General features: G+C 32.1%; 3 protein-coding genes across 6 annotated transcripts; 1 reads left to right on the top strand and 2 right to left on the bottom strand.

Annotated features, from left to right (window-relative positions):
* Positions 1 to 57: 57 nt before the first annotated feature.
* Positions 58 to 25502, bottom strand: TORIP (Torsin interacting protein). 4 transcript variants are annotated; one of them, XM_090119512.1, is made up of 8 exons: positions 25481 to 25502; positions 3021 to 3063; positions 2719 to 2882; positions 2434 to 2538; positions 1686 to 2074; positions 1401 to 1535; positions 675 to 926; positions 58 to 578 (listed from the first exon to the last, which is right to left on the bottom strand). In XM_090119512.1, exons 2-8 carry the CDS (start codon positions 3042 to 3044, stop codon positions 451 to 453), a joined length of 1197 nt encoding a protein of 398 aa, XP_089975638.1. In that variant the 5' UTR covers positions 3045 to 3063; positions 25481 to 25502; the 3' UTR covers positions 58 to 450. The 4 variants fall into 4 exon arrangements, with proteins under 4 accessions (XP_089975638.1, XP_089975637.1, XP_089975639.1 ...); XM_090119511.1 differs by lacking the exon at positions 25481 to 25502 and adding an exon at positions 3493 to 3533; XM_090119513.1 differs by lacking the exons at positions 3021 to 3063; positions 25481 to 25502 and adding an exon at positions 3493 to 3515 and having other exon boundaries at positions 2719 to 2877.
* LOC149909509 (lectizyme-like) lies at positions 4608 to 5750 on the bottom strand. The gene has a single exon (XM_090117644.1). The coding sequence runs from the start codon at positions 5625 to 5627 to the stop codon at positions 4608 to 4610; it is 1020 nt and encodes a 339-aa protein (XP_089973770.1). The 5' UTR covers positions 5628 to 5750.
* Positions 6820 to 19796, top strand: LOC149909508 (ATP-binding cassette sub-family F member 1). The gene is made up of 18 exons (XM_090119510.1): positions 6820 to 7153; positions 7306 to 7428; positions 7644 to 7748; positions 8115 to 8237; positions 8897 to 9016; positions 9259 to 9360; positions 9769 to 9869; positions 10257 to 10443; positions 10874 to 11161; positions 11366 to 11442; positions 14437 to 14585; positions 14836 to 14919; positions 15589 to 15826; positions 16064 to 16244; positions 16821 to 16999; positions 17437 to 17670; positions 18267 to 18425; positions 19229 to 19796. The coding sequence occupies exons 1-18, from the start codon at positions 6922 to 6924 to the stop codon at positions 19328 to 19330; spliced, it is 2784 nt and encodes a 927-aa protein (XP_089975636.1). The 5' UTR covers positions 6820 to 6921; the 3' UTR covers positions 19331 to 19796.
* Positions 25503 to 26515: the final 1013 nt, after the last annotated feature.

Raw genomic sequence — 26515 nt, 5'->3', positions numbered from 1 at the left:
GTAAACTGTCAAATACGGGCAATTAGAATGCGTTTTTAAAATGGTAGTTTTATACATTATTCGACGAATAAGTTTTATCCAAGCATTGAAAAATCGGCCCTAAATGAAATAAAACAAGTATAATGATTTATGACAAATTCTAGTGTTCCTTGAAGTTTACAATTATTGATAATCAGATTAATTTGTAAATGACATAAGTTTCAAATTTCTTGATTTTGTACTCAAAACATTACATAACTAAAGAATCAAACTAATAAACAAATCTGGTTTACAGGAAGACATAATATGTTATTTGTGAAAACTTTGATTTTACTGAAAACAATCCAAAATCGGTTGACATCATACTATATCCTACAAGACACACAAATAATAGTCAATTCCTTTGTATAAAAAGTATAAAATTTTGAAATACTGTTGTAAAAACTAACATAACTTTTATCAATATTTATTTTACACACTTATTACATCAACAACAATATTAACAACCCTTGTTAGAAGTGGACCAATTTTATCCTTTTGTACGTCCTTCCATTTAGTTTTAAGACATCGCTCAATATATTCATGTGTTGGTTTTTGATCTGGAAAGGTTTAAAGTATGTAAATAAAAATACTGTAATATTGATATGGATTATACACCCCAATATTATACAAAACATACATATAAATAAACCCACCCAATGTAGAACATTCAGCAACATTCAGAGTAAAAAAAATTGCACTCTTTTTAACCAAAGGGTTGTATTCATCACAGTAATAATGGAAGGCCATAGCAAGGTTTGAAGGAACTTTCTCAATATCCTTGACAAGCAGTACTCCCCTTTTTTCAACAGTGTCACGATATTGATTAATAAGCTCATAATCTGACTTCAGGCTTATGATCTTAGAATTATCCAATACAATATGTTGTACATTTTTTGTATCATTACCTGAAAAAAAATTTTAAAATATTTACATATTTTAATGAGTCATATGTCATGAGAAGTGTAGTAACATTTTTTTTATTTTTCGGCATTCTAGTTTATAAGATTATAAAAAAAAATCATTATTATTATATCAGAAGTCTTTATAATAAAAATACTAATTAATATAATGTAGCAAACAATCAGAATATGCATATGTACTGTACTATCTTTATTCTATCTATACTAATAAAGCTGAAGAGTTTGTTTGTTGGAACGCGCTAATCTCAGAAACTACTGGTCGGATTTGAAAAATTCTTTTGGTGTTAGATAGCCCATGTATCGGAGAAGGCTATATATCATCACGCTAAGACCAACAGGAGCGGAGCAATTCGTGTGAAACCGCGGAGCACAGCTAGTAAGTTATATATCTTGTATGCTGGATACATGGCATTATATTAAATTATATTTTATTACATATATTCAAATTTAATAACTTACGTAAATATCGAGAAGCAGCTGATGCAATATTATCCATAAATTTGTTGAATTTCACTGGGTCAAAATTAGCCATCCCTCCATCATATGTAAAAATGAATGAAGCTGTGTCTTGTTTTTCGAATATGGTGTTTATTGCTAAAAATTTGTTAATATTATATTATATTTATATTAGTTAATTGTGTTGAGTGGTTGTTCAGTAATGCATATAAAAAATACTTAATGATTATTGTAACATTCCACGAAATTGAAGGTGTAGAGACTGTAAAGTAAATGAGCAAAACTTACCTGTTTGTATTTGTAACATTGCGTCCCCTTTAACTTTATATTGCTGTGCCAAACTTTTCACATCACTGTAGAAACTGAATTTATCATAATTATTATGAAAAACAGTTTTCTCTGTGCTTGGATCATACAAATAATATACAGCAAGAGCTATTATAGCAATTAGTAGGGGAATATAAAATGTGTATTTTTTTAGAACTTGTTCATCAGGCTGAATGGAAGGAATTGAACTTTTTCTTTCTTGACTATACTGATGTGATAATACTCTCCTGCTCAAATTTTCTCTGTTACTTTGGGCAATAGATTGATATTCATAGTTGGGGCTTTCATTTTTGTTATAAGAATTTGACAGGCTATCTGGTGAACTGTATGGTGATTCAGATAGCAGCTCTCTGAAATAAACAAAGCAAATATAGTGAAAATAATTGGTATAGAATATAGATGAATCTGTATTAATTAACCTAATGCCAGTTTAAAATTGATTTTTATTAAATAACAATTTTGTGCGGCCCACATAAATTTTTATTATTTTTTATTTCACATCCTGTATTACATAAATTAAATTAAATGCAAAGTAACTTAAAGTATTAGTTATACATTTCTGTAACCACATAAAATTTAAATTCATATTATGCATACTAATTACATATTTTTTTTTAATTCACATATGGGTGAAACACAGTGGCTTAATGCCAACGTTTATTCAAGACAACAATATTATACTGTATAATATTATAATTTATATACATACTCATTTGATGATTCATCATCACTGTCGGATAATTCTGCATCAAGGGCACTTCCATTTGGTAATTCTTTCCTTATTGGAATAGGACTTGAAGGACGAACATGTTTACTGTAAAATACACATTTGACTGTAGTCAAATTTATATAACTCAAATTCAAACTGCTGACTTTATCATTTAGGTTATTACTGATGATTATTAATTTTAATGTCATTGATAAAAACAAACCACTTATTCATTATTTATCATTGCTACAATACTATACTACTATAATAGGTATTATACCATACCTGAAAATGTTATCAACTTCATCAACTCCAATATTAGAGGATTGAATATTTCTTTCTCTTGATGTATTTATATTACTTTTTTTGTAACTCATAGTATCTGTGTATGAAATATTGTGGATTGGCTTTCTAGCACTAGGTGTTATCTGAACTTTTTCCCCCCTATCCTAAGATAATAAGTCAATGTAAGAACTATAAATACTAATATTTATTTATTTATTTAATTAGATATAACTGTAATAATTTTTTTTTTATATTTAATGCATTCATAATTTCATAATAATAATACAAAGATTTATACATACCCCCACATTCAAATAAAAGGACATGAATTACTATTATACTATTCTAAAAACAAGAATTAAATAAATTGGTAATTTCAAACAGGTCGAAGAGGGAAAAAAAGTCTCTCACTCTTGCTCACTCTTTTTTTTTTTCTCTTGCAAGAGCCCGTAGACATAACTTATTTTCTTAAGGACAAAGCTTGGGGAATATCGAAATGTTTATAAGTGTATAGATTGCGCACATGCCTATTAAGTTGTAAACTGTAAAGCCGGCCGGCAATCACAGGAACCTGAAAAGAGATCTCTTCTATACATTATTCCTCTATGAAAGAGAGGCACACTTTGTCCTTATGAAAATAAGTTGTATGGGGGTATTGGACTCTTGAATCATAAGTCTTCATTGAGCATAAGCTGAATCAAAAATTAATAATATTTTGGGCAGTGCAAATGTTTAAACGTTTGTAGAATAATTATAAATTTTAAAACTTATTACAAAAATCTGAGCATTGTAATTTGACAGATATGACATTTGGAATATCTTGAATTTTGAGTTAGCATATTAATGTTGCCACCATGGTGATGACGACGATTTCTTGGGGTGGCGCCACAAATAACGAACGTGTTCGATCTTGAATTCGTGTAGCGCGGACAACGTCTCGCCACAAAGTGCGCCCGTTACAAATGTTTCCTCGGTGTGCGTGCTCGCGTACAAATACATGGGGGCGATAAATCGAGATACAAGTATATGCCTGGTGTGCGGCCCGCCTAAATTCCTATTTATTTAAGGGGAATAATAAAACGAGCGACTGAAAATAAAGTGAGCGACTGATTATGAGATACTGATTTAATAACTTGAGCGTTATGAATTTGAGTAATCGACAAATAAACTAAACAAGCAACGAATATTGGTTGATTGGTTGATAATAAAATACAGATTGAGCGTACTAAAGGAGGGTTGTGATTAATCCATTTGATATATTAGAATTCTGTGTGATTACATTACTATATGAGCGACTAAATTACTAGTTGAGCGAATAGATTACTAAGTGAGCGACTAAATTACGCTCATCTAGAGCGACTAAAAACTCTAGAATAAATTGTTCAAATAGTTATTTGATAAAACTTTCAAAAACAAATTGAACTGATAGTACCTACTCTGTCCATTATAAGATTTTTCAAAGTGATTTTTCTATTCGAAATACCTCGATTTAAAATGTCACTCAGTATAAATAAATCATATGCCAAATAGTGAAAATAATTCAAGACGTAATTTTGTCACTCAAACAATATTAGGTCGCTAAAATATTATGAAGCTGCTCATTTTGTATTTTATGTAACGCAAATTAATGTTTGTTAGTTGCTGATCTATTAATTTTTCATCGCTTGCAGTCAGTCGCTCACTTAGTAATTCTGCTACCCAAATTAATTATTTTTTTCAACTAAAACTTTAATTTACAGTCACTCGTTTAAATACTACCCTTTATTTAACCTAAAATTCTTGTAATTTGAAATTGAAGATTTGGCTATGTAACTAGTTGAATCAAAATAAAACATTTCATTAGACATACAAGGTTTATTGAAATTTAACAGAAAATTTTAAAACAAAATTTAAAGAATTTTTATCAGAATATTACAAACTTGAAAATATGCATACATAAAGGGTAAAAATAATTTTGAAGCACTTCCAGCGCTAGTCATTACGTGAATAGTTTCTCGAAGAACAGGTTTTGTTGGGTAAACTTCTAAAGGTTCCTTAACTTGCTCTTGATTTTTACTGATTTGCTCATCAAGCCATGCTTTGAACGCATAAGTAGGGAGAACATCGACGAGATGTTTATTAATAGAATATGTGGATGTCATTTCTTTAGTACACTCATCCTGACCCTTAGTTACTATACCAATAAGTTCATTATCGAATATGACAGGTCCTCCTAAATCCTTAAAACAAGTTGGTACCTTTGTATCAATGCAATCAAGAAATCCGTGTATTACAACTCCAGTGGTTGCTCTTTGCTCTATACCGATGTATTGTAGAGCTTTTGTTTGATCTGCGTCAGCGTTAAGCCCAAATCCTATAGCTTCCATTTCGTTTATATTTTTCCCATTAGTGATGTTACTTAAGCGAATCTTTGAAGCTAGTGTGTTGTTATGCTTTTCTGTAAAAAGTATACCAACATTTTTTACAGAATCAGTTCCTGTATATGTTGGAAAATTCTCAGTTTTAATAACGTGTAACTGTACCACTGTATCGTCTTTTTTGTCAGAGGTAGTATTAACAAGCGCATAACTCACAGACTGTGTACACTGACCAGCTGTTAGTATTATACCATTTGACACAATGGATCCAGCACAAATATATTCATTCCTTTGAGACATTAAAGCTGCTATGAATGGAAATTGCTTCGGTTTTGCTAGTTGAATCTCATGCAAAATACTATTTTGCCTTCTTGTACACATAGTGACATTATTATTCTCCTGTTCTGTTGCTATTTCCATTCCTTCATCGTTTCCTTCGTCTTCACGACCATATTCAATACTTTTTTTCGATAGTTCAGACGCGCATTTAGGCAAATAATTGAAGGAGAAAAGAACAAAAATAAAATACAATAAAATTTGTGTGGCCATCATGGCAAACAATATCTTGCACAGGGAAGTTCTATTTTCATTTCCATATTTTTTCTTGACATAAGATGTAAGAAAGTATCTAGCCAGTATTCAAGAAGAAAACAAAAACGATATAACCTTATAATTATTTTTCCTTGTAAAAACTGTCTTTCCTTCTTCACGCCTCAAACACAGAAGTCTGAACCGATTTTGATGAAATGTGGCACATAAAGTAAGTTGTAATATTGAGAAAAGACATAAATTAGATATAAGATACATATTATCTCGGAAATCCAACGAGATCCATGTGGTGTTTTTTTGACTACGCGGACGAAGCTGCGGGCGGAAAGCTAGTTTATTATATCTTCTTTGGTATAGAGAGGATAATTTTGGAAATGAAGTGATCTATTGCCGGACACCATTAAAATTGAATTAAAAATCGAAGATAATGATGAAATTAAAAAAAGAAAAACGATAATATTACCTATAGTGTTTTTTACTTGTTATTTTATTTTAATACACGAATCTCAACGCGAATAGCGAGTGTACTACATAATATAATTTACACATGAATCATGTGCACCTGATGTTAAGTGTACTACGTCACCCAAGGCGTCACCCACGCACCAGCAATGCCGGGGACATTGTCTGTCTCCGTCGAGGTCTCCGTATTAAGTAGTATATAGATTATAGTCTATGATTTTTATTTTTTAGTGCGTTGCCGGTCTTTAAGGTAGGAGTACGTTCTTTTCTTGAAGGTCCCTAAGCCTTAACCGTTTGGAAACACCGCGAAGGAAGTTCGTTCCATAAGTTCGTTGTGCGCGGAAAGAAGCTTCTTTTGAAGCGCACAGTCGTCGACTGCCAAGAGTCAAGGTGGTGTGAGTGGTATTTGAGTTTGTGACGTGTGGTACGTTGATGGAACTCAGTGGCAGGTATTGTTTCAAACAGCTCCTCAGAGTACTCCAAATTGTAGATACGATAGAAAACACACAGTGAAGCGACGTCTCTTCGCAGCGCCAAATCTAACGTTATTAATTAGGTATGCGAAAGAAAATTTATATACTAACACGGCAAACCTACTTCTACATTGCGTTCCCGTGCGAATAGAATTTTCGGGCGTACTTTTCTTTTTTGTCTATGAACAGGACATTCCCATTTTTTAAATTCGCTGTCATAATATGTCAAATGTCAATTGTCAAATGTCAATTTTGATAGATTGCAAATTTCAAATTTCAATACGACTCGAGGGGCATAAGAGTTGTTAAATCAGTGTTGTCCACGTAAATTTTATTTTAATTCATAAATAAGTGAAAGCATAATGTCTAAAAAGAAAGGAAATAAGAAAAATTTGGACATTAATGATGATTTTGAGGAGAAGAAACCAGTTGCCAACGATGATATAACCTCAAAAAGCAAAGGAAAGGGTAAGAAAAAGGGCAAAGAAGTTGCTGATCTTAGTGATGGAGAAAGTGGGGATACTGTTAAGAAGGTACACGTGTCAGATGAAGAAGAAGAAATAAAACCAGCCGCTAAGAAGTCTCAAAAGAAAGGTATAATTTTTCTTATTTCTGATTTAAACATATTGCTGGCAAATAACAGCTGTAATGTACACATTGTAATTTAAACATATTTTAAGCAAAGACCTAGCATAAAGAATTCCTGTCAAAATTCCACCCAATTTATATATTTATTATCATTTCAGGTAAAAACAAAAAGAAGGGCTTAGACCACTCTGATGATGAACAAGATGATAACAAGTCAATAGTTAGTAATGCTACAAGTATTGCATCAAAGCCTGCTGCTAAAACAAATAAAAAGAAAAAGGGTAAGTGAACTAAAATAGATTTCTTTATTTTTATATACAGGAACAGTTAAATTATGAATTGTAATTAATTTCACAATTTTACATAATAATTATAATATTTATAATTGAATGTACATATTGTGTCTTTACTGACTATTAAGTAAACATACTTCAATTAATTTTTAGATTGTATTTTTTATTGAGCTATATTTTCAAAAAAATAATTTTATTTTAAGGTAAAGGCAAAAAGGGTGATGATTGGTCTGATGATGGTGGTAGTGATGTAGAACTAAAGCAAGTCTCAGAAGAAGAAGAAGTAAAGCCTGTATCAAAAAAGAAAGGTAAGCTATATCAAATGGTTTTTATAATCAAAATCAAGTATTCAACTATTAACCCATTGAGCCCCGAACGGCCCGATCGGTCCACGACACAATATATTTTTTACTGTGTCTGTGATTCCGGGGCCTGAGTTATTACATAGAGTTGAAAACAAACAAAAATAAATAAGAGTAGCTATTAGTTTAAATAATATTTAACTATATAGTTTCCTAAAACTACTTTTAGAGTATGCATTTTGTACAATCCCTTCATCGGGAAGTCAATGTATGTAATATATACAAATTTTAGTTAGTTACCAAGTCACTTTGGAATACTTTTTGAATTAAATTAAAAATAAGAGTTAGTATGTAATTAATATTTTTTTACAGCAAAGAACAAGAAAAAAACGACCACTGTTGATTCAGAGGCATCTGACGATGACGATGCAAATTCTGTTGCCAGCCATGATTCAAGTATTGCAGCACTACCAGCCAAATCTAAAAACGCTAAAGGTAGCTGTTTGCATATATAATTTTAATGAATTATTAATTCTTTAGAAGTTTGAAAGAAAAAGAGCCAATATCACTAGAGGCAACAGAGGCCATATTATGAGCTCTTATTTGTAGACAGTTTATGCAGTGAATTGAACTGCAATAGCCATGAATTTGCCTGTCAGTTCACGGTGTTATCTGTCTAGAAATAAAAGGTTACAACCCCTGTTCTCTTTATGGAATTTAATAATCAGATTTTGTATTTCCATAACATTAATTTAGACATAAGATAGTGGTGTCACTTTGTGGATAGCTATTTTGTTCAGTATCTTTAACGTACATTTTGTAAAATAAGTCTACAAGTAAGACACAGGAATTTAAAAATATACATGGTCGAATTGAGAACCTCTTCCTTTTTTTTGACGTCGGTTAATTATGGGGCCTTGACCTTTTAAACACTTCACATATTATTTTTTTTTTTTTATGTATGTGTAAATGCAATCTGTTCATAGAACATTCAGCACTTGGTTATGAATGTATTGAGACTTGTAGGGCGAGCGATCCAGTGAGGCCAGCCGTTATTACTTTTTTTTTTTTTTTCCTTTTCTTATACAAATAAGATATAAAATATAAGATATAAGATATATAATATATTAAGAAATATTTTTTCTGATTTTTAGCAAAGAACAAAAAGAAAGTGGCTGCGGCTTCAGATGAATCAGACAATGATGACTCTAAATCAGTGGTCAGTAATGTTTCCAGCAATGTGGCTCCACCTCCTAAAACTAAAAGCTCAAAAGGTATTTACATCTTTAATATTTCACAAAGGGTTGCCATATCAATTATTTCCATAATTTAATTTTAAGATTTGCATACGAATTTCATTATTATCATTTCTGTTAACTCAAACATTTATTTATTCAATTAGACTTCTTCTCGAAGCACTTTTGAATCGTCATAATATTTTTAATATTTACCATAATAATTTTTAAGATCTGCTCATTTTATAACAGTTGAAGTTCATAATAAAATTTAATTTTAGGTAAAAATAAGAAAGATGATTGGCCTGATGAAGGAAGTGATAAAGAATTGAAGATGGATTCAGAGGAAGAAGATGTTTTAAAACCAATTGTTAAAAGCAAATGTAAGTATTTAATATTAATAAGTTTGGTCTTAATCAAATAAGCAAGGAGAAACCAGACACATCTATACTAATATTATAAAGTTGAAGAGTTTGTTTATTTGAACGCGCTAATCTCAGGAACTACTGGGTCGATATTAAAAATTCTTTCGGTATTAGATTGAGAAATGTATTGAGGAAGGCTATAAGTTATAATTTATCATGCTTAGATAGAAGTGGAGCTATGCGGGTAAATCCACAGGGCACGGCTGGTAAAAAATATTATGAAGTCACTATTCTAGTTCAAATTCAAATTATGTATTGCCACTAAACAGTTTTGTAATTACAACACAAAGCTAACAATCTTATGAAATCTTGTCTGCAAAACATATGTACTTTGAAAACATAAATTCAACAAAAATATGTTTTCAGTAAAAAATAGAAAGAAAAATAACATTGACAACATAGAGGAGGAGTTGAAGAAGTTTGAGATCAAAGAACCTGAACCAGAGGAAGAAGATATTTCTGAAAAGGTAAGGTTGGATTAAACTTTTTTTTTAATTTAGTTTAAATCAATTGTGTTATTGTATGGATGTATATATTTTAAATCATCTTCATTAATAATATTACATATACAAGTTTACATTCATAGTAATATTTATCAAACTATACAAAAAAGCCTATTAAAATATTATAATATGCCCTTTAAAAGTTTTTGTTCTCTAAATTTACATTGTTTGACATCTACTTTCGCCTGTTTTTCTATGCACTAATATTAAAACAATCTCTCCTCAATTTGTATACTGGATTATCTACAGTATATGAAGGAAACATTTAATATTATACATTGGTATGCATGAGCATTAACTATGCATACCAATGAAATGATTACCCAATCATTACTATATTTTACTATACAGAAAGAACCAGAGAAAGACCAAGAAGTTAAACCCGATCAAGAGAAGAAAATGAGTCACAAAGAGAAGAAGAAGTTAAAAAAACAACAAGAGTACGAAAAACAAATGGAGTTGTTGACGAAAAAGGGCGGACAGGGGCATAGTGATCTTGATGCTAATTTCACTGTGAGCCAGGCGCAAAAAACTGCTGGTTAGTCATTTATCCATTTCTTAGTGTAGATATAAAGTTTAGTAGAAAAGATACAGTGAAGAATTCTTGCAATAGAATGCCTAATGAAAATAATTTCATAATTTTGTCAAAAATATCATGAGTGTTTTTTAGAAATTACGAATAAATGAAATTGATTGATAAGACATAAATGTCGTTAGATATTTACGACCAAGAACAATAACTTTTTGTATCCAAGTAGGGAAGGGAATTTGGGACACACAAATTTGATAAATAAGTGATTTTTTTGTAACCAAAGTGTCCAAAAACCAAAGTACTCATCTAAAATAAGTATGTAGTCTTATAGTTTCTAAATATTAAAGAAACATATTTTGAATTCATTGATCTAATATAAATTCATAATAGTCACAAAAGCTAACATACTTCACACTTTACAAGGTATTATTTACAGGTCAGATGGCAGCCCTGGAAAACGCAGTGGACATAAAAGTGGAGAACTTTTCCATCAGTGCAAAAGGGAAAGACTTATTCGTGAACGCGAATCTTTTGATTGCGAACGGTCGTCGGTACGGTCTTGTAGGGCCAAATGGTCACGGGAAAACTACATTGTTGAGGCATCTCGCTCAAAGGGCATTTCCACTGCCGCCTCATATTGATATCTTGCTTTGTGAACAAGAGGTCACGGCTAGTGATATGAGTGCGGTGGATACTTTGCTCGAATCGGATGTTAAAAGGAAAGGTATGTGTTGCTGCAGGTTATACATGTTGTTCAGTATAACGTTATAGTGTTAAAATAATATTTTTTTTATATAGGTACTTTCCTTTAATTGCTTAACTAAAAATTTGTAAATTAATACAAATAATGTATTTTTTTATGAATAATATTAAACTTTATCATCTTTGGTCCATTATAACAAATTACCATAATATTTTCTTTATTTAGAACTGTTGGAGGAGTGTAAGGTGCTAGAAGCACAGACTGAAAAAGGCGATCTATCAAAGCAAGACCGATTGAATGAGGTAAGACACAAGTGCAAAAATTTTCTGGCTCCTATTACTTAACCCAATTTGTATGTTTACACAAAATTTTCTACGTTTCAACATAAAACAATATCAATAATACCTTTAAACAATAATTATTTGATTTTTTATACTTTTTATACTTAAGGGCTTGGTCTAGTAGTGCAAACAAATGCATCCTGTCATCCTATATGTAAATAATACAAATGTACTAAGGGAAAGTTGCTCCACTTAATTTTTAAAAATTAAATCATTCGTATGCATAATTTAATATTCGTAATAAGTACCAAAAATGACAATTTGAAACAATTTTCGTGAAAATTACACCGGGTGATTTTTTTTTATCAGTACACAAAATTTGCGAATACTTTCTATTGATATCTTCAACTTCATGTTTATATAACTGATCAACTTTTACAAAGAAATTTGGACGAAATATAAAAAAAAATAAGCTTTCCATACAAAATGCATAACTCTATACATTTTTTTCGACCTAAGTTTCTTAGTGAAAGTTGTTCAGTTTAACTAATAAAACGGATAAACAAATTTTGTATATAATAAAAAAAATGTAATGTTTGTGTTAAAAAATTATAAATAGAAAAATACGCAAATGAAAACAAAAGATATTTATTTCTGACTAGCTTCCGCCCGCAACTCCGTCCGCGCGGATGTCGGTCTTCGCGTCTTCTACAGATTTATTATATTATGTATAATATATAGATTTATATTGATAAACCTATAAATCTTTTGCTAGCATTCTGATGCTTTATCGGTTGCACTGGATTGATCTCTTTTTCAATCGCTTGAATGATATAGGATGGGTCCTTGATGGGCATCGAATGCTGAAGTCTCGAATCAATCAATTCTGACAATAGGCAATTTATGTAAAATCTTGATAATGGTCCATCATTTTATTTTGCCTAAACGTTACATAATTTTTTATATATTCTATTTTTAACGAATGATTCACTCCAGTCCAAACAGCAAATAAGCAGACTTCTGCTTCTGCAACGTTTAGTTGTCCCTGAATTTGGAAAAAATAGTCATGATTCTTATCTATGACAAAAGTGTTATTTTTTGCATTGTATTTCAAATATTATTTTTTTTATTTTTAACCGCATCTTCCGCATTCATGTCTTTTGCCGGAATTAGACATTTAACTTCTACTAGTCCCATTTTCCCTTTTTGATATGGGAGTGTATAAAGTAAATTTTTTAGATATTTCTCGTTATACTTTTAAAAAGTTATTATTGTCATTTTGCTCATTAGGTAAAGTTATTTCGATATCAGTTTTAAGTTTTTTGATACCTGCAATAATAACGTCATAATCGCCTGCACATACTTAACGATTACACCCTGTATACAATCCACCATCCACATTCATAATGTTTTCCTGTCCTCCTCTCCTTTACGCTGTTCACCGATACATTTTAAATGAGTAAATCTGCTACCACTGAAGGATGTTTCATTGTGATTAGCAAATTTTCACCACTGTTGTCGATTATTTGTTTTTCATTTTTAATCAGCAATTCATCATCAGTTTTGTTTTTTGCAGATTGGTGATGTACCCTAACAATACGTCGAAAAGGGAAAGCATCAACGAATTATCGTTTTCGTCCTCTTTTTTTATTCTTCGCGTCTCTGTTACTTGTGTTTGTTTAGTTCTCAACACCCACTGAATTTTCTATGTTATTGTGATCTTCCATTACATCTGAGTTTTGATGATGTGATGATAATCCATTCGTTTTTAAGAGTTGGTGGACTAAACTAGAAATGGCGGACTAAATTTGTCAGCGCGTCTGTAAGATCAGAATATAAAACCAACATCCTGTATTTAAGTTACAAAATTAATAATTAAACAACATGCCGCTACGTTGAAAATGACTAGAAGAAAAAATTAAAACACCTACCACACCTCATATAATTTTGGAGTAAACAAATCATTTTCCCCGTATGGGGATTTCCCCGGATGAATTTGGGAAGTTCAAGTTCTCAATACAAGTTTATATTATATTTCGTATTTCTCAAACGAAAAATAAACATTTTTGGAACTTCAAAAAAAATTATATTATAAGAAAATTTATGAGATTACTTTAGTTTTTAAGAAATATACATCCCTTTACTGACACCCCGTAAAATAAAGAAATTGTTGCCAATCACCTTTGCAATCTATTTGGTTTCATTAACTTTATGTTCGAAGATAATTTTTTTTCTAGTAGTTACACGCGTATTTTTTTCGTTTATTTTCCATATCGAAATCAAATGTTTAAAAATACGAATATTTGCACAAAACTAAGATAAAAATAATCAATTAACAAAAATATTAAATTTAATGAAGTAGAGCAACTTTCACTTCGGTATGAAGGAAAATCGAGCGTAGAGCACACGTCAGAACGCTCCGGCCCAAGGAGCGCGACTAAAGAAATTCGCTAGGATTTTTCCTAATTATTTTAAATATTTTTTTAATATTTAAAGAATTATCAAAATTCAAAAAAAAAATTTTTTAAAGGATTAATACTCATTGGTCTTCAACCAACTCGAATAAATTAATGGAAAAAATAACTTTTAGCAGTATTTATCAATAGATTTTGTAAGGCAAAAAATGGGAAATTTAATGAACTTATAACGTTCTAATTAGGAAAATCATAAGTTTTTCGGCAATTGTATTCAGCAGTTTTTAATAACGACTATATAAGGATAATAATGCGCTGATCAGATTGTATAAATTGTAATCGGTTGCAACGTAGTGAGTGCACAAACTTAGCTCGAAATGATTTTGGGGGAAAAAGACTTATCTTGAAGGCCTGATTAAGGTAACATAAAGTAACTTTATAAATGTGAAAAAATTCACGCGCATTGCGTATATAACACTAATTGATAAACAAGAAAAAAAATTCAGTTTATCATTTAATTAGCCGGGAAAAAATTGTCAAATAACTTGTTGAAAACGCAATTTTGCTAGACTGCAGCCTTAAGTATAATATTTATTTTTAGGTGTATGCGGAATTGAAAGCCATAGGTGCCGATTCAGCAGAACCACGCGCTCGAAGAATTTTAGCCGGTTTAGGTTTTAACAAGGAGATGCAGGATAGAGCTACTAAAAACTTCTCTGGTGGTTGGCGTATGAGAGTCTCATTAGCTAGGTATGTGTAGGAAATAAGTACATATTCCCTCTTGTGAAATAGTGTAGATATTTCGAAATTATAATTAACAAGCATAATATGTGAATAAAGATTTACTTACGTATTTATCATGACATTTTACAGTGATAGTGAAAAAAACACAACTAAAATAATTATTTCAACATTTTCAGGTGTATATGTCGATATAAACATTAATTTTATTTTTTGTTAAAAAGACAGCAGCATTTATTAACAAATGTTTATTTTTCAGAGCTTTGTATATTGAACCTACGCTTCTACTACTCGATGAACCTACAAACCATTTAGATCTTAATGCTGTAATTTGGTTGGATAAGTAAGTAATTTTATTTTCTCTTTTTAAAATGTAAATATCTTCGTTTTTATACTCTGTCCATTATATTATTTGCTTTTTGACAGCTTCACGCCTATGAAGGATTGTATTGTCTATGTTAAAATGTCATACAAATAATTATCGTTCTTCATGGACAGGTCCCGCCCACTTAGTGATGTCTACACAGAATTATTCAATGATGGGTCGATAGATTATAATAATCGATAGAAATACTCTGTAAAATATATCCGATGCAGAATAACTCTTCTATTATGTTATATAATTTAAACGTAAAGACAACCAAATTGTAAGATAGAAACCAATAAATAATAAAATATTAGTTTAGTTTAGTTTTAACATACAATGCATAGATATGTGGTCTTATTATTACATATCTTATTAGTACGTTTACGTTGTAATTATTATTTACGTACCTGATTCGATTTATGATAATATTTTGAATTTATAATTGAAATGGTATCACAATCGATAATCTTTTGAACATCACTTCTGGTATCACCCGTCGAGCTGTCAAAAAGCAATTCTTATAGTGGACAGACTATAATAAAATTTCATTTTAATAATTTGCGTGATCCAAGTATTGAAAATTATTTTTGGTCCAGCATTATTTTATTATTTACGAGGTAATCTATAAAAACTTATTCCTTACAGCTATTTACAAGGATGGAAGAAAACCCTACTAGTAGTATCTCACGACCAGTCTTTCTTAGATAATGTGTGCAATGAAATTATTCACTTGGACCAACAGAAGTTGTATTATTATAAGGGCAATTACTCCATGTTCAAGAAAATGTACGCACAAAAACGAAAAGAAATGATTAAAGAGTATGAAAAACAAGAGAAGAGATTAAAAGATTTGAAGGCGCATGGATCGTCAAAGAAGGCAGCAGTATGTATTAAAAATAAGAATATTTTGTGTCTTATTTTGTCATAAGAAAATTGAGTATGATAAACTTTAGTTTTTGTTGTTAGTTATTAAATAAAACACAGACAAATATTCATTCAATTTATTTAGTTAACATAACATTATTTCTATCTTCTTAGAAATCCCCGTAAAAACTACTAGGTTTGGAAACCCTTCAGTAGTGATGTTCTCTTAAAACTCCTTTTTACCTTAATTAAACAGGAAAAGAAACAAAAGGAAGCGTTAACACGCAAACAAGAGAAGAACCGCAGTAAATCGACGCGCGAAGAGAACGAAGAGAATGCGGCACCAGTCACTTTACTGCAGCGGCCCAAAGAGTATATAGTCAAGTTCAACTTCCCCGACCCGCCGCCGCTGCAACCGCCCATACTTGGGTTGCACAGTAAGTATTTTATACTGAATACTGAAAAACTGTTGGGCTAATGAAATAAATTAAAAATAAAATTCTTAAGAATTTCAAATATTCGAAATTAAAATAAGGAGGAGTATGGTGTGAGACTGGCTGGTGAGAAATAAAGGATGGTAAACAAAGAAATTGGAATATATTATGTTGTTCGAATATTCGAAATTCAAAAGAGCGCATCAGAAGAGTGCCTAGCATTAGTGAGCATGCTCTGCTGGTTACAATTTTTTAGAATGATTTTGAAGTTAAACCTTAATGTATGTAGTTTGCATACATTTTTGATATTTATGATAGACTTAAAACTACCCCTGTAAGAGCTAGCACGCACGAGCAACTTTGTCTCCGCAACTATTTTGTCTCCGCAACTATTTTGTCTCTTCACCCATGGGCTAGTATGAAAGTGCGCGCACGTAGCGACGCAACTCTCCATACAATTGATGGGAGAGACAAAATAGTTGCAGAGACAAAGTTGCTCGTGCGCGCTAGCTCTAAGTTTTCTTAAAAGTGTATTCATTATTTAACTACCGACTTTAATCAATATTATTTCCTCTCTAGACGTGAATTTCAACTTTCCCGGCCAAAAGCCGCTGTTCATTGATGTGGACTTTGGTATCGATCTGAACTCGCGTATCGCTATCGTTGGTCCCAACGGAGTGGGCAAGTCCACCTTCTTGAAGCTACTCGTCGGAGAACTGAGCCCTATACGCGGGGAACTGTTGAGAAATCATAGACTGGTAAGTGCTAGTGACAACTTTAGAACTTCAAACTTTTTTTTGTAAGGCCATGTTCTTATCAGACAAAAGTATTGTATAAAAAGTGCGCAAGATGTGTGTGAAATTAAATACACAATGTTTCTTGTTTTTTCATATAAAACAATTGAAAAATCTTAAAAAAACGTAATTTCAAGTTTGTAAGCAAATTGAATAATTACTATGTATTAGTTAAATCTTTATTATTGTATTTGACCAACTTGAAAAAGAAGGGATTCTGAATTTGTATCCTATTTTTTATGCTTTTCTATAGATAGTGTAGCTTTATTCTTATCCAGAAGGCAGAATCACCCGATATTTTAACTTGTATTCCATCTACAGGGATAAAAGGACAAGTCTTTAATATAAGGTAAACATAAGCAACGTAATTATAAATACATGTTATTCTTTTTCATCAACAGAGGATCGGTCGCTTCGACCAGCACTCCGGAGAGCATCTAACAGCGGAAGAATCCCCAGTGGAATATCTGCAAAGGCTCTTCGGTCTGCAATACGAAAAGGCGCGTAAAGCGTTGGGCACCTTCGGGCTAGCGAGCCATGCACATACGATCAAGATGAAGGACCTCAGCGGAGGGCAGAAGGCAAGGGTGGCGTTGGCGGAACTGACCCTTATGGCACCCGACGTTATTATATTGGTGAGTTATTTGTGAAAAACGGATTAGCAAAGAAAAGTAAGCTTTGTTATAGGAAAGTGGAATATTTCATATAGAAGTGACATTCTACACACACTTAACCCATTGAGCCCCAAGCGGCCCGATCGGTCCCAGACATAATAGCTTTTCTATTGTGTTTGTGGTTCCGGGCCTTAAGTTATTAAGAATGACCTCACACGAGAAATCGGGCACAAATCAAACAGATGACAACGCGCCTAGCGTTGGTCTTGTTTCGCGCTCGCATATAGTTGCGCGTGTACGCAACCTATACGAGTGCAGAGTCTTTCAAATTACGAAATTTGAGTGCTAATTATTAGGAACACCAATGATGTATATTACTATAACACTACTTACTATTAAATGAGAGTTTAGATCATGTACATTACACTAGTTTTTATTTCTTTAATACATGAAGTATTTCCGAAGTTATAAAGTCGAGAAGTTTAAGCTCGTTTTGAATTACGCACGCTTTTGCGTGTTGACGCTGCTTATTTGTATAATTCATTTTTTATTCGTATAACCCGTAAAACGTAAAACGTATTTTCATATAACCTCTTTATTAATTTAACTAAATACAGGACGAGCCGACAAACAACTTGGACATCGAGAGTATAGACGCGCTAGCTGAAGCGATCAACGAGTACAAGGGCGGCGTCGTGATCGTGTCGCACGACGAGCGGCTCATACGTGAGACTGAGTGTGCGCTCTACGTCATTGAGGACCAGACTATAAATGAGGTAAGTTTGTGTGTGTGTGTGTGTGTTAATAAAATAAAAAATGTATGCGTGTACTAGAGTACACACGTAAGAAGTGAAACTTTTTTATGACCTTAAAAATGTCACGAGTATGGCGTAACGCTAAAATGTCACGCGTACTGCGTAACGCAAAAATGTCACGCGTACGGCGTAACGCAAAAATGTCACGCGTACGGCGTAACGCAAAAATGTCACGCGTACGGCGTAACGCAAAAATGTCAGGCGTACGGCGTAACGCAAAAATGTTACACTAAATTTTTGTCCAACCCCGATAAAGAAGTTTCACTTCAAAAATAGAGAGCATAGACGCGCTCGTGGTGACTATAAATGAGGTAAGCTTGTGTGTGTGTGTACATAAACAAAAATAATAATAGAGACCATAGACGCGCTTGTGGTCATCGTGGACCAGACTATAAATGAGGTGAGCTTGTGTGTGTGTGTGTACATAAACAAAAATAATAATAGAGATCATAGACGCGCTCGTGGTCATCGTGGACCAGACTATAAATGAGGTGAGCTTGTGTGTGTGTGTACATAAACAAAAATAATAATAGAGATCATAGACGCGCTCGTGGTCATCGTGGACCAGACTATAAATGAGGTGAGCTTGTGTGTGCAAATAAAATAATAATAGAGAGCATAGATAACAAACATTACTTAAAAATACATATTTTATACACATGTATTTAATTTTTTTTATCGTATTTAATGTCTTGAATCTTGATAAATATAATATAAACATGAATATAAATAAATACTTTTCTATAATATGACTACTTTTACAGGTGGACGGAGACTTCGACGATTATCGTAAAGAACTCTTGGAGAGTCTTGGCGAAACTATCAACTCGCCATCTATCATCGCGAACGCAGCAGTTCTGCAGTAATCACAACCACACATACACAACGAATAAATTTTACGCAACATATAGTAAAATGTTCATACAAGTAGCTAGGATTGAAATTCGAATCTTTATTTTGTTAAATAAGTGTCGATAAATATTTACACGTTTTCTTTTAGATACTAAATGTACCGAAATAATAATAAAATATAATTTGTTTTAAAATGCACGCACTTAAATTCATTAGTGTAAAGTCTTAATTTGCTTAACTTCATATTTGTACATGAATTGTATGCATTTTTGTCTAAAGTATAGAAGTGCATCTGAAATGTTATGAAAGGTTAATTTTCAATTATTATAAAAATATTGTACAGTTTGTGTATTTATTTAATTATTTTCTATTTACTTTTAATGTTTCCAGACTGTACATAATCGGATATATAACTGTGCTTCAAATAAAATGATATCTTCCAAATAGGTATTTATATTTAATAAATTTTGATATAAAAAATGTGTTGTTTTTTTATATATTTTCCCCATGTATACGAAGTGTGATAATATTTATGGAGCATCTCGTTATTCAATGAAGGTGCTAGTTATTTAATCAAATAGCAGATTCAACCAGGTGACTGCGACAGATACATTAACACGAGCTACATAGAAAATTATTATTTTACAAAAATCCACAAAAATCTCTTTCAGTTAAAAAAAATATACTTAAATCAATTTATAGGTATGTTACGTAATTTATAGGTTCTTACTGTGGGTTCTTATTAATTATTATATAATCATCGCTCGTGGGCAGTGTGGAATAACCTTTATAAAAAAAAATCTTCATGTAGATCTTTAATTCTAATAAAAAAGTAGTTATAGATATATAATTTAAATTAAAATATGACATTTAAACAGGAAAATAAATCAGTCACCAAGTTTGACCACTCCACTTTTCCTTCATAAATCTACAACGCAATTTACATTACCATTTACGTATTAAAGTGCGTCGCACAAAACAAGTCTAAAATGGAATAAATAAAAACCTAATTTTAAAAGGAATGTTTTGCATTCGTGGCAAGATAATGAAGGCGAGTCAACATTTCTCGTTAAAGATACTCGCTCAGAGTTTTTTCCTCAATTTGTCTGCAGCCTTTCACCCCTCCATTATAAACTTCTCAGCTTCATTAGAGGATTTAAAACGCAAATTTCCTTTTCGATTGTAACTTTTTTCCACTTCTTGAAAGGAAGCTTCTTTCAGACTGGGTAGGAAATTAGTATCCTTCCCTTTGAGGGGTGAAAACGTGTTTTTGAAAAATTATTTGAATATTTTACTTGAATCTTGCGACAGAATTACTTAGTTTAACAATTGACCGGTGGTTATGAATTGTTCGTATATTTTATTACCTACCCATCTAAGCTGTATATAGGTATAATGGTCCTACGTGCACTCGAAATGAAAATATTTTTCATTACTAAAATAATCACATCACAATCCCTAAAAACAGTATATGAGATATATAAAGCACGTAAATTATCTCGTTACAAGTTACAATATCATCAAGGACATTAAATTAAGTAGCAACTACGCAAATCCTCCCAGATTTCCCTGTTTTCGCATGAGACCACTAAACGTATTACTGTAATGTACTGAATTATCTGTTAACGAGACAACAATAAGAGGTATGTCTACACTGAGAGCCTATTACTGTCTAGAGAGCATTCCCGCCCCTCCTTAACGTATTCCACCCTTGTCACACTCATCATGCCTGCAAGTTCCAAAATAATATACCGTAAACCCACTGTCGGATTATTCTGACAAGGTTCCAACTTTCTATATCACATTTTCGTACAATGTGTACACAATAGAAGCGATTACTCTCCCCCGCGACATGATTTTATTTGTGCAGTTATTACAGTCTCGTCGAAAGATATTTAAATTTCATTAGGTTTGTTTTACACTTAATTTGTGAGGGGAGTGCGGCATTGTATCTTTGGGGTGGAGCCCTATTATTGCTTTGAGCTTTCCAGCTTATTTTGTGTAACCCTCTATGAATTGCATTGGTGATTTGAATTTCAAGATACTTATCGGAGCTTTCATGGTGTTAAATAGATGTATTTCTTTGTTCTATGATAACATTGGTATGGTGAATGCTTACAAATGCCGTAGACACATGTTTAGATTTCATTCTAGTTCTGATAATAGGTAGTTTAATTATTTTTTTAATAGTTTACCTACTTGTTAGGGGCATTTGATAATATTTTATTTAGATATCTAAATTAGGATTAGAACTTTTGACGAATTATTATTAATAAGTTAGTATTTCTACGTTATTAACTAGAGATTGGAAATTTATAAGAACGAATATAAGAAAAAAACCGATACCAAATTTTTTTGAAATTAGATAACTGTTCCATTATATCGGTGTAGATTCAAATCAATTCGGTTTTGATTCGTTTATTTTATAACCAATAACATGTCACTATTTAACCTACCTATTCTACACGAAGTTCGCGGCTGCTTTATAAAAATCGTTTAATTTCGTTAAATGTTTTTTGTAAACATTCCCAGTTAGATGTCAACGAATATTCCCATAATTTTCGCAACAACCACACAATCGAATTTGTGACCCGAAATACCTACAATGTAAAAGTTATTAATTATTTGCGAAATGTACTAGGTGTGTTCGCCAGCGCCCTCTATGTAAGTGGAAACATTTCGCAGACGCAGACTCCATTAGCAGTGTTCGCCGGACTGTCACAATCATTTTTCTTTCCCGCTGCCGCTAATTCTCAACCGCGCTTCAGTGGCCATATAGAGGGATCAACTAATCTTGATGTCGATGTTCAATATTTTTGTCACTTCCGTTACCTAGTAAAGGAACACATTGCAAAATTGTGTTACAAGTTACACGATTTACTGGACTTTTAGATAACATGATACATAATTCCAATTGAGATGTTTACCTACGTAGATGACTTAATTTGTTGGAATTGTTACAACTATAAAAAAATTTAAACCAAGGCATAATTTTAATTAAGTTTTAATGAATTTTTTTTAAAGTGAAACTTTTATTACATCGTCTCAAACTTTTTGGTCTGTGTAGCGCATGTCGCGTGACGGTCGGCTGCCGAGTAGGTATAAAGCAGTGTTCGGAGTCATTATCGTACAAATACGATAATTTTGTGCCTAAGTTTCACTTTTACCGTGGTTTCATAAAACCACACAACATTTTTGTTTTTTTTTCAATTATAGGCTATATCCAGAACAAAAAATATATATACCTAAGTATTTCATAGATGAATATCATAGATGAGTCTCAACTCTCAACAAATTATATATTAATAATTTAAAATATGACCCAAAACTTCCATCATAGCATTTTTAAAGAAAATATTTATTTAATTAGCTTTATTAAAGATAAATATTTTACAAAACGAAACCAAATAGGTAGGTGCTTCCATCAAGCTGTTTTAATTTTCATATTAAATTTGTAGGGGTTTATTTAGTTGTATTTTTAAATGTAAAAGTATCAAAACATGTTGCATTGAGGTCGAATGGAAGCTTGATATCGACTTTTATTACTGCGGAGGGGTTGGTCATTAGCGAGATAAAGCGGCTGCCACCTGATAAAGTGCGTTTTGTTGCTCACTTACTTATTTCTCTCTGTTTCCAACAGAACTGAGTTGTATGAGTTTTCTTCTTTTACTATTTTCCTTCCATAATGAAACAACTCTGTAGGTACATGATAGAACTGCAGAATAGCTGTTAAATTGCAGAAACATTTGTAATTACAGATGCGACTCGATAAAATTTATAAAAAGAAGGATATGCGAATCAAGGTGATACATTCCTTGTTTTGTTTTAATATAATTAGGTAAACTTTAATAGTACTATTGATTTCTAATGTATAGTTACAAAGATAGCTTTTTTCTTCATGGTGTATAGATATTAATCATGAAACAAAAGATAATAACTAATAGAAGTTTCATCGATCAGGAAATTAATTAACCTAAGCAAACCGCTTGTAAGCGCTGTCAATTCCATTTGATTTACGCCACCTTTACTTTTTCATCTAAGCAATCAATAATTATTTCACTAAAAGCAATGAAGTAAAAAATAACAACATCTCCGAACGTCGCATCAATAATTCCGAATGATCAATCATTGAAGTACACATGCGGCATAATTATCAGCGATAAGTAAAATGTGGTAAGAAATAGTAAACGAATTACATTCCTAACAAAGAACAATAATAGTACGTGCGATTAACACTTTACCCAGCCCAGCGGATGATTGATGAGTTTACCCGTTCATAGTGACTAATAGAGTGCCACGAACATATGATATTCGTTACGGGAAACCGTAATACCTTTGATATTGAACCTGAAAGCTCCCTCTGCCGCTATTAATACTTAATTTTCTAATTAATTTGAACGCTCCGAATTTGTTACGCGTATCATTTTATCATTTAATGTGATATGTTTTTAGGTATTTTATGGGAATGAAGTGATGCTTGAAGTTTGAGGCGAAAATATATTATTTTACAAAAACTTGCTATTGTAGAGTATTTTGTGTCCATGACAATAATTAGCTTTTATATTATTGTTTTGTTGCATAGGCTCTACCGTTGTTCATTAATAGTTTTACTGCTTTATCTAGCCGAAAAATATTTTCCCTCCCAACTAGTATTTTACGACTATCTAAGAACTATTGTATATTATATTTAACACATAGCAATAAAATTGTTTTCATGTCAACGTTATAGTTGTGCGACCGTTCAGCCCCGATGTGCCGTCGGGCGCAAAATCCCGGGTCGGAGCAATAAACGCGATTAGACAAACATTTCCTGACGCGAGCCACTTTTTCCAAAACTTGGCGTATAAATCAGATCGGTGGTGTGTCGCAGTTTTCGCGTCGTCTTGCCAAATTTATGTACCGATCGGCCCTTTCGAATGGAGATGTAGACCGCTATTTACATATAAATACCTCGATTATTTGAATTATTCAATCGAGAGGGGGCGGCGCTGACAAATCACTTCCTCAGGAGATGGCACAAGTTGCTAGGCTCAAGTTTGGCTTGATGTGCTCCGGCTATGTCGTCCGTGCCCGGCTTTTACGATAAATTGAACAGTTTTCTTATGAACTGATACTGAGTACTGAACTATTTTATTTACTGTTTTTTGGTAGACATTGTTTTGGTTTATCAACTTTTCATTTGATATTTCTTCAAATATGATTTAGAACGATTATAAACAAATAATTATAAGTAGGTACCACAGAATAATAACTAGTATCGAACTATCGTTATAAGTACATGAAAATAAAAGAAGTCTTTTATACTTAACTAGATATTAAATCTATAATACCTATACAGGTAAAATAATGAAATTCGGAAAAAAAATTAAAGAACAGGGAATCCTGCAATAAAAATTAATCCAATAAAGTTTACAATACTGCGCACATTAAGTAAAATAAAGCTTTAATTTTCTTCAAACAATCAATGTTATAGAACTAAACTAAGGAGAATATAGCCAAGTAAAAAAGAAAATACATCATTACGAATACAAATAATAATGATCTAAAGCTTTAGGTATAGTTCTGGATAATATTCCCGCAATTTTATGCCCTTTCGTATCATTTAATTCGGGAAATAGAAGTTTTTGTATGGAAATCGGATGCACTAAAGCTCCGAACCTCTGCCGTAGGTATTCCCTGTCTATTGTACGTAACAGCCTCATAAAACTTTATCGCGAATTATCTGTAGCAAATACTTTGTATAGGATATATTATGTTGATGTAAGGGGTATGTAGAAATTATTTACATTGCTTGAGCTTGGCTTGAACCGTAGCCTTCTTCTTATGTAGCTACATTAAAGGTTAGTACATAGGTATGCCTAATCCTGTAAAGTAGGATCAAGACAATACTTTAACTTTCACAAAAGCAGCATTTGGAAATCATCTTCTGAAAAGCAAAGGCAGAGAAGTAGCTGTAAACAAAATTCATGATTAATTTTTAAAATATACCTATGCAAAGATGTACCTATGGCAAACAATGAACGTTTATTTTATTTACATACATATTTATATTTCAGATTATCCAGGTTTTCAAAAACGGACATCAAACATTCATCAGTGAAGTTAAATTGCAAACACTCGTGTGATTTTGTAAAATTAAAAGCAAAAGTAACCGGAGCTCATACTGATGCGATCGGCTTCGCGGCGATAACCATCGATAACTAAGCCCCATCCACGGCTCCTGTTACTGTATTTATTTCACTAATCGTGTTATTGTCTCGTGTTAGAGCATACTTAGGCTAATGTGAGGCCGAGTGCGCAGCCGTTACATCAGATAAAGGCATTTGATATGCTAATAGCGGTAGCAAATGTTCGCGTAATGAGCGTGCGACGGCGCTGCAACAATTTTACATACCACGGAACTTCGATAAGCTAAACGCTTAACATGCCTTTTGCTGGTAATGAACTCACACTTTTTGAAACAATTAAGCGTTTGTTCAAATTGTACTTTACGGTGTTCATGTTTAGATTCAATTTCAAATTAATTTAAACAATTAATCTTTAACTATGTTGATAACTACCATTAATTTAGGGTTTACTAACTTTTACAAAACTGTTAATATTAGGTAAATGAAATATAGGTACGATTTGAAAAGAAATAATTTGAATTGGATATGGATTTCTTTTCATAGGTATAAAGTAAGAGACATTAACTACTGAAATTATGAAAGCGCTGTATTTTTGGCTATTTTAAAAGTCCCGATTTTTTTAAATCAAGCGCGAACTAATCTAAAACATAAATTTTCAGTTCTTTATACAATCGTATTATTAAGTAAACAATACGGGAGTATTATTTTCGAATCGCACCATAGGGTTACGGAGGGATTACGATGATATCACGTAAACTTGACGCGCTCAAGCCGCGCCACAATCGTTTGATCATCAGTTAACCGCTAATGCGACGTAATGCAACCATTGTTCTCGCTTACAATTCACTTGTGTTCGCATTTCCTCTACCAAATGGTAGGTTATCGATGTATCTTCACGCGAATTGTTCCCATATAATCCTCTGGATTAGCTATAGCTGTTCTGGACTGTGGAGTGAAATGTTAAATTTGGTAACTGGCCTTTGATGTACCTATTTTTAATTTTATATGGATATAAAATTACAAGCTTTTTATATGTGTATTACTACTGCTTGCATTCAGAAGGTACCTATA

Source organism: Colias eurytheme, chromosome 3, assembly GCF_061535395.1.
Source record: "Colias eurytheme isolate Ceu_HAF_F1 chromosome 3, ilColEury1 Martin Lab GWU primary, whole genome shotgun sequence".
NCBI lineage: Eukaryota > Metazoa > Arthropoda > Insecta > Lepidoptera > Pieridae > Colias > Colias eurytheme.
This window is presented reverse-complemented; position numbering and strand designations above follow the sequence as displayed.

Bases quoted from the DNA above. Each gene is read 5' to 3' on its own strand.
- LOC149909509 (XM_090117644.1), bottom strand. From the start codon at position 5,627: ATGATGGCCACACAAATTTTATTGTATTTTATTTTTGTTCTTTTCTCC.
- TORIP (XM_090119512.1), bottom strand. From the start codon at position 3,044: ATGTCCTTTTATTTGAATGTGGGG. The intron at 2,539-2,718 runs GTATGGTATAAT...TGTATTTTACAG, and splicing joins GAAGTTGATAACATTTTCAG to TAAACATGTTCGTCCTTCAA. The intron at 579-674 runs GTGGGTTTATTT...AAACCTTTCCAG, and splicing joins TGCTGAATGTTCTACATTGG to ATCAAAAACCAACACATGAA.
- LOC149909508 (XM_090119510.1), top strand. From the start codon at position 6,922: ATGTCTAAAAAGAAAGGAAATAAGAAAAATTTGGACATTAATGATGAT. The intron at 10,444-10,873 runs GTTAGTCATTTA...TATTATTTACAG, and splicing joins CCAGGCGCAAAAAACTGCTG to GTCAGATGGCAGCCCTGGAA. The intron at 16,245-16,820 runs GTAAGTATTTTA...TTTCCTCTCTAG, and splicing joins GCCCATACTTGGGTTGCACA to ACGTGAATTTCAACTTTCCC.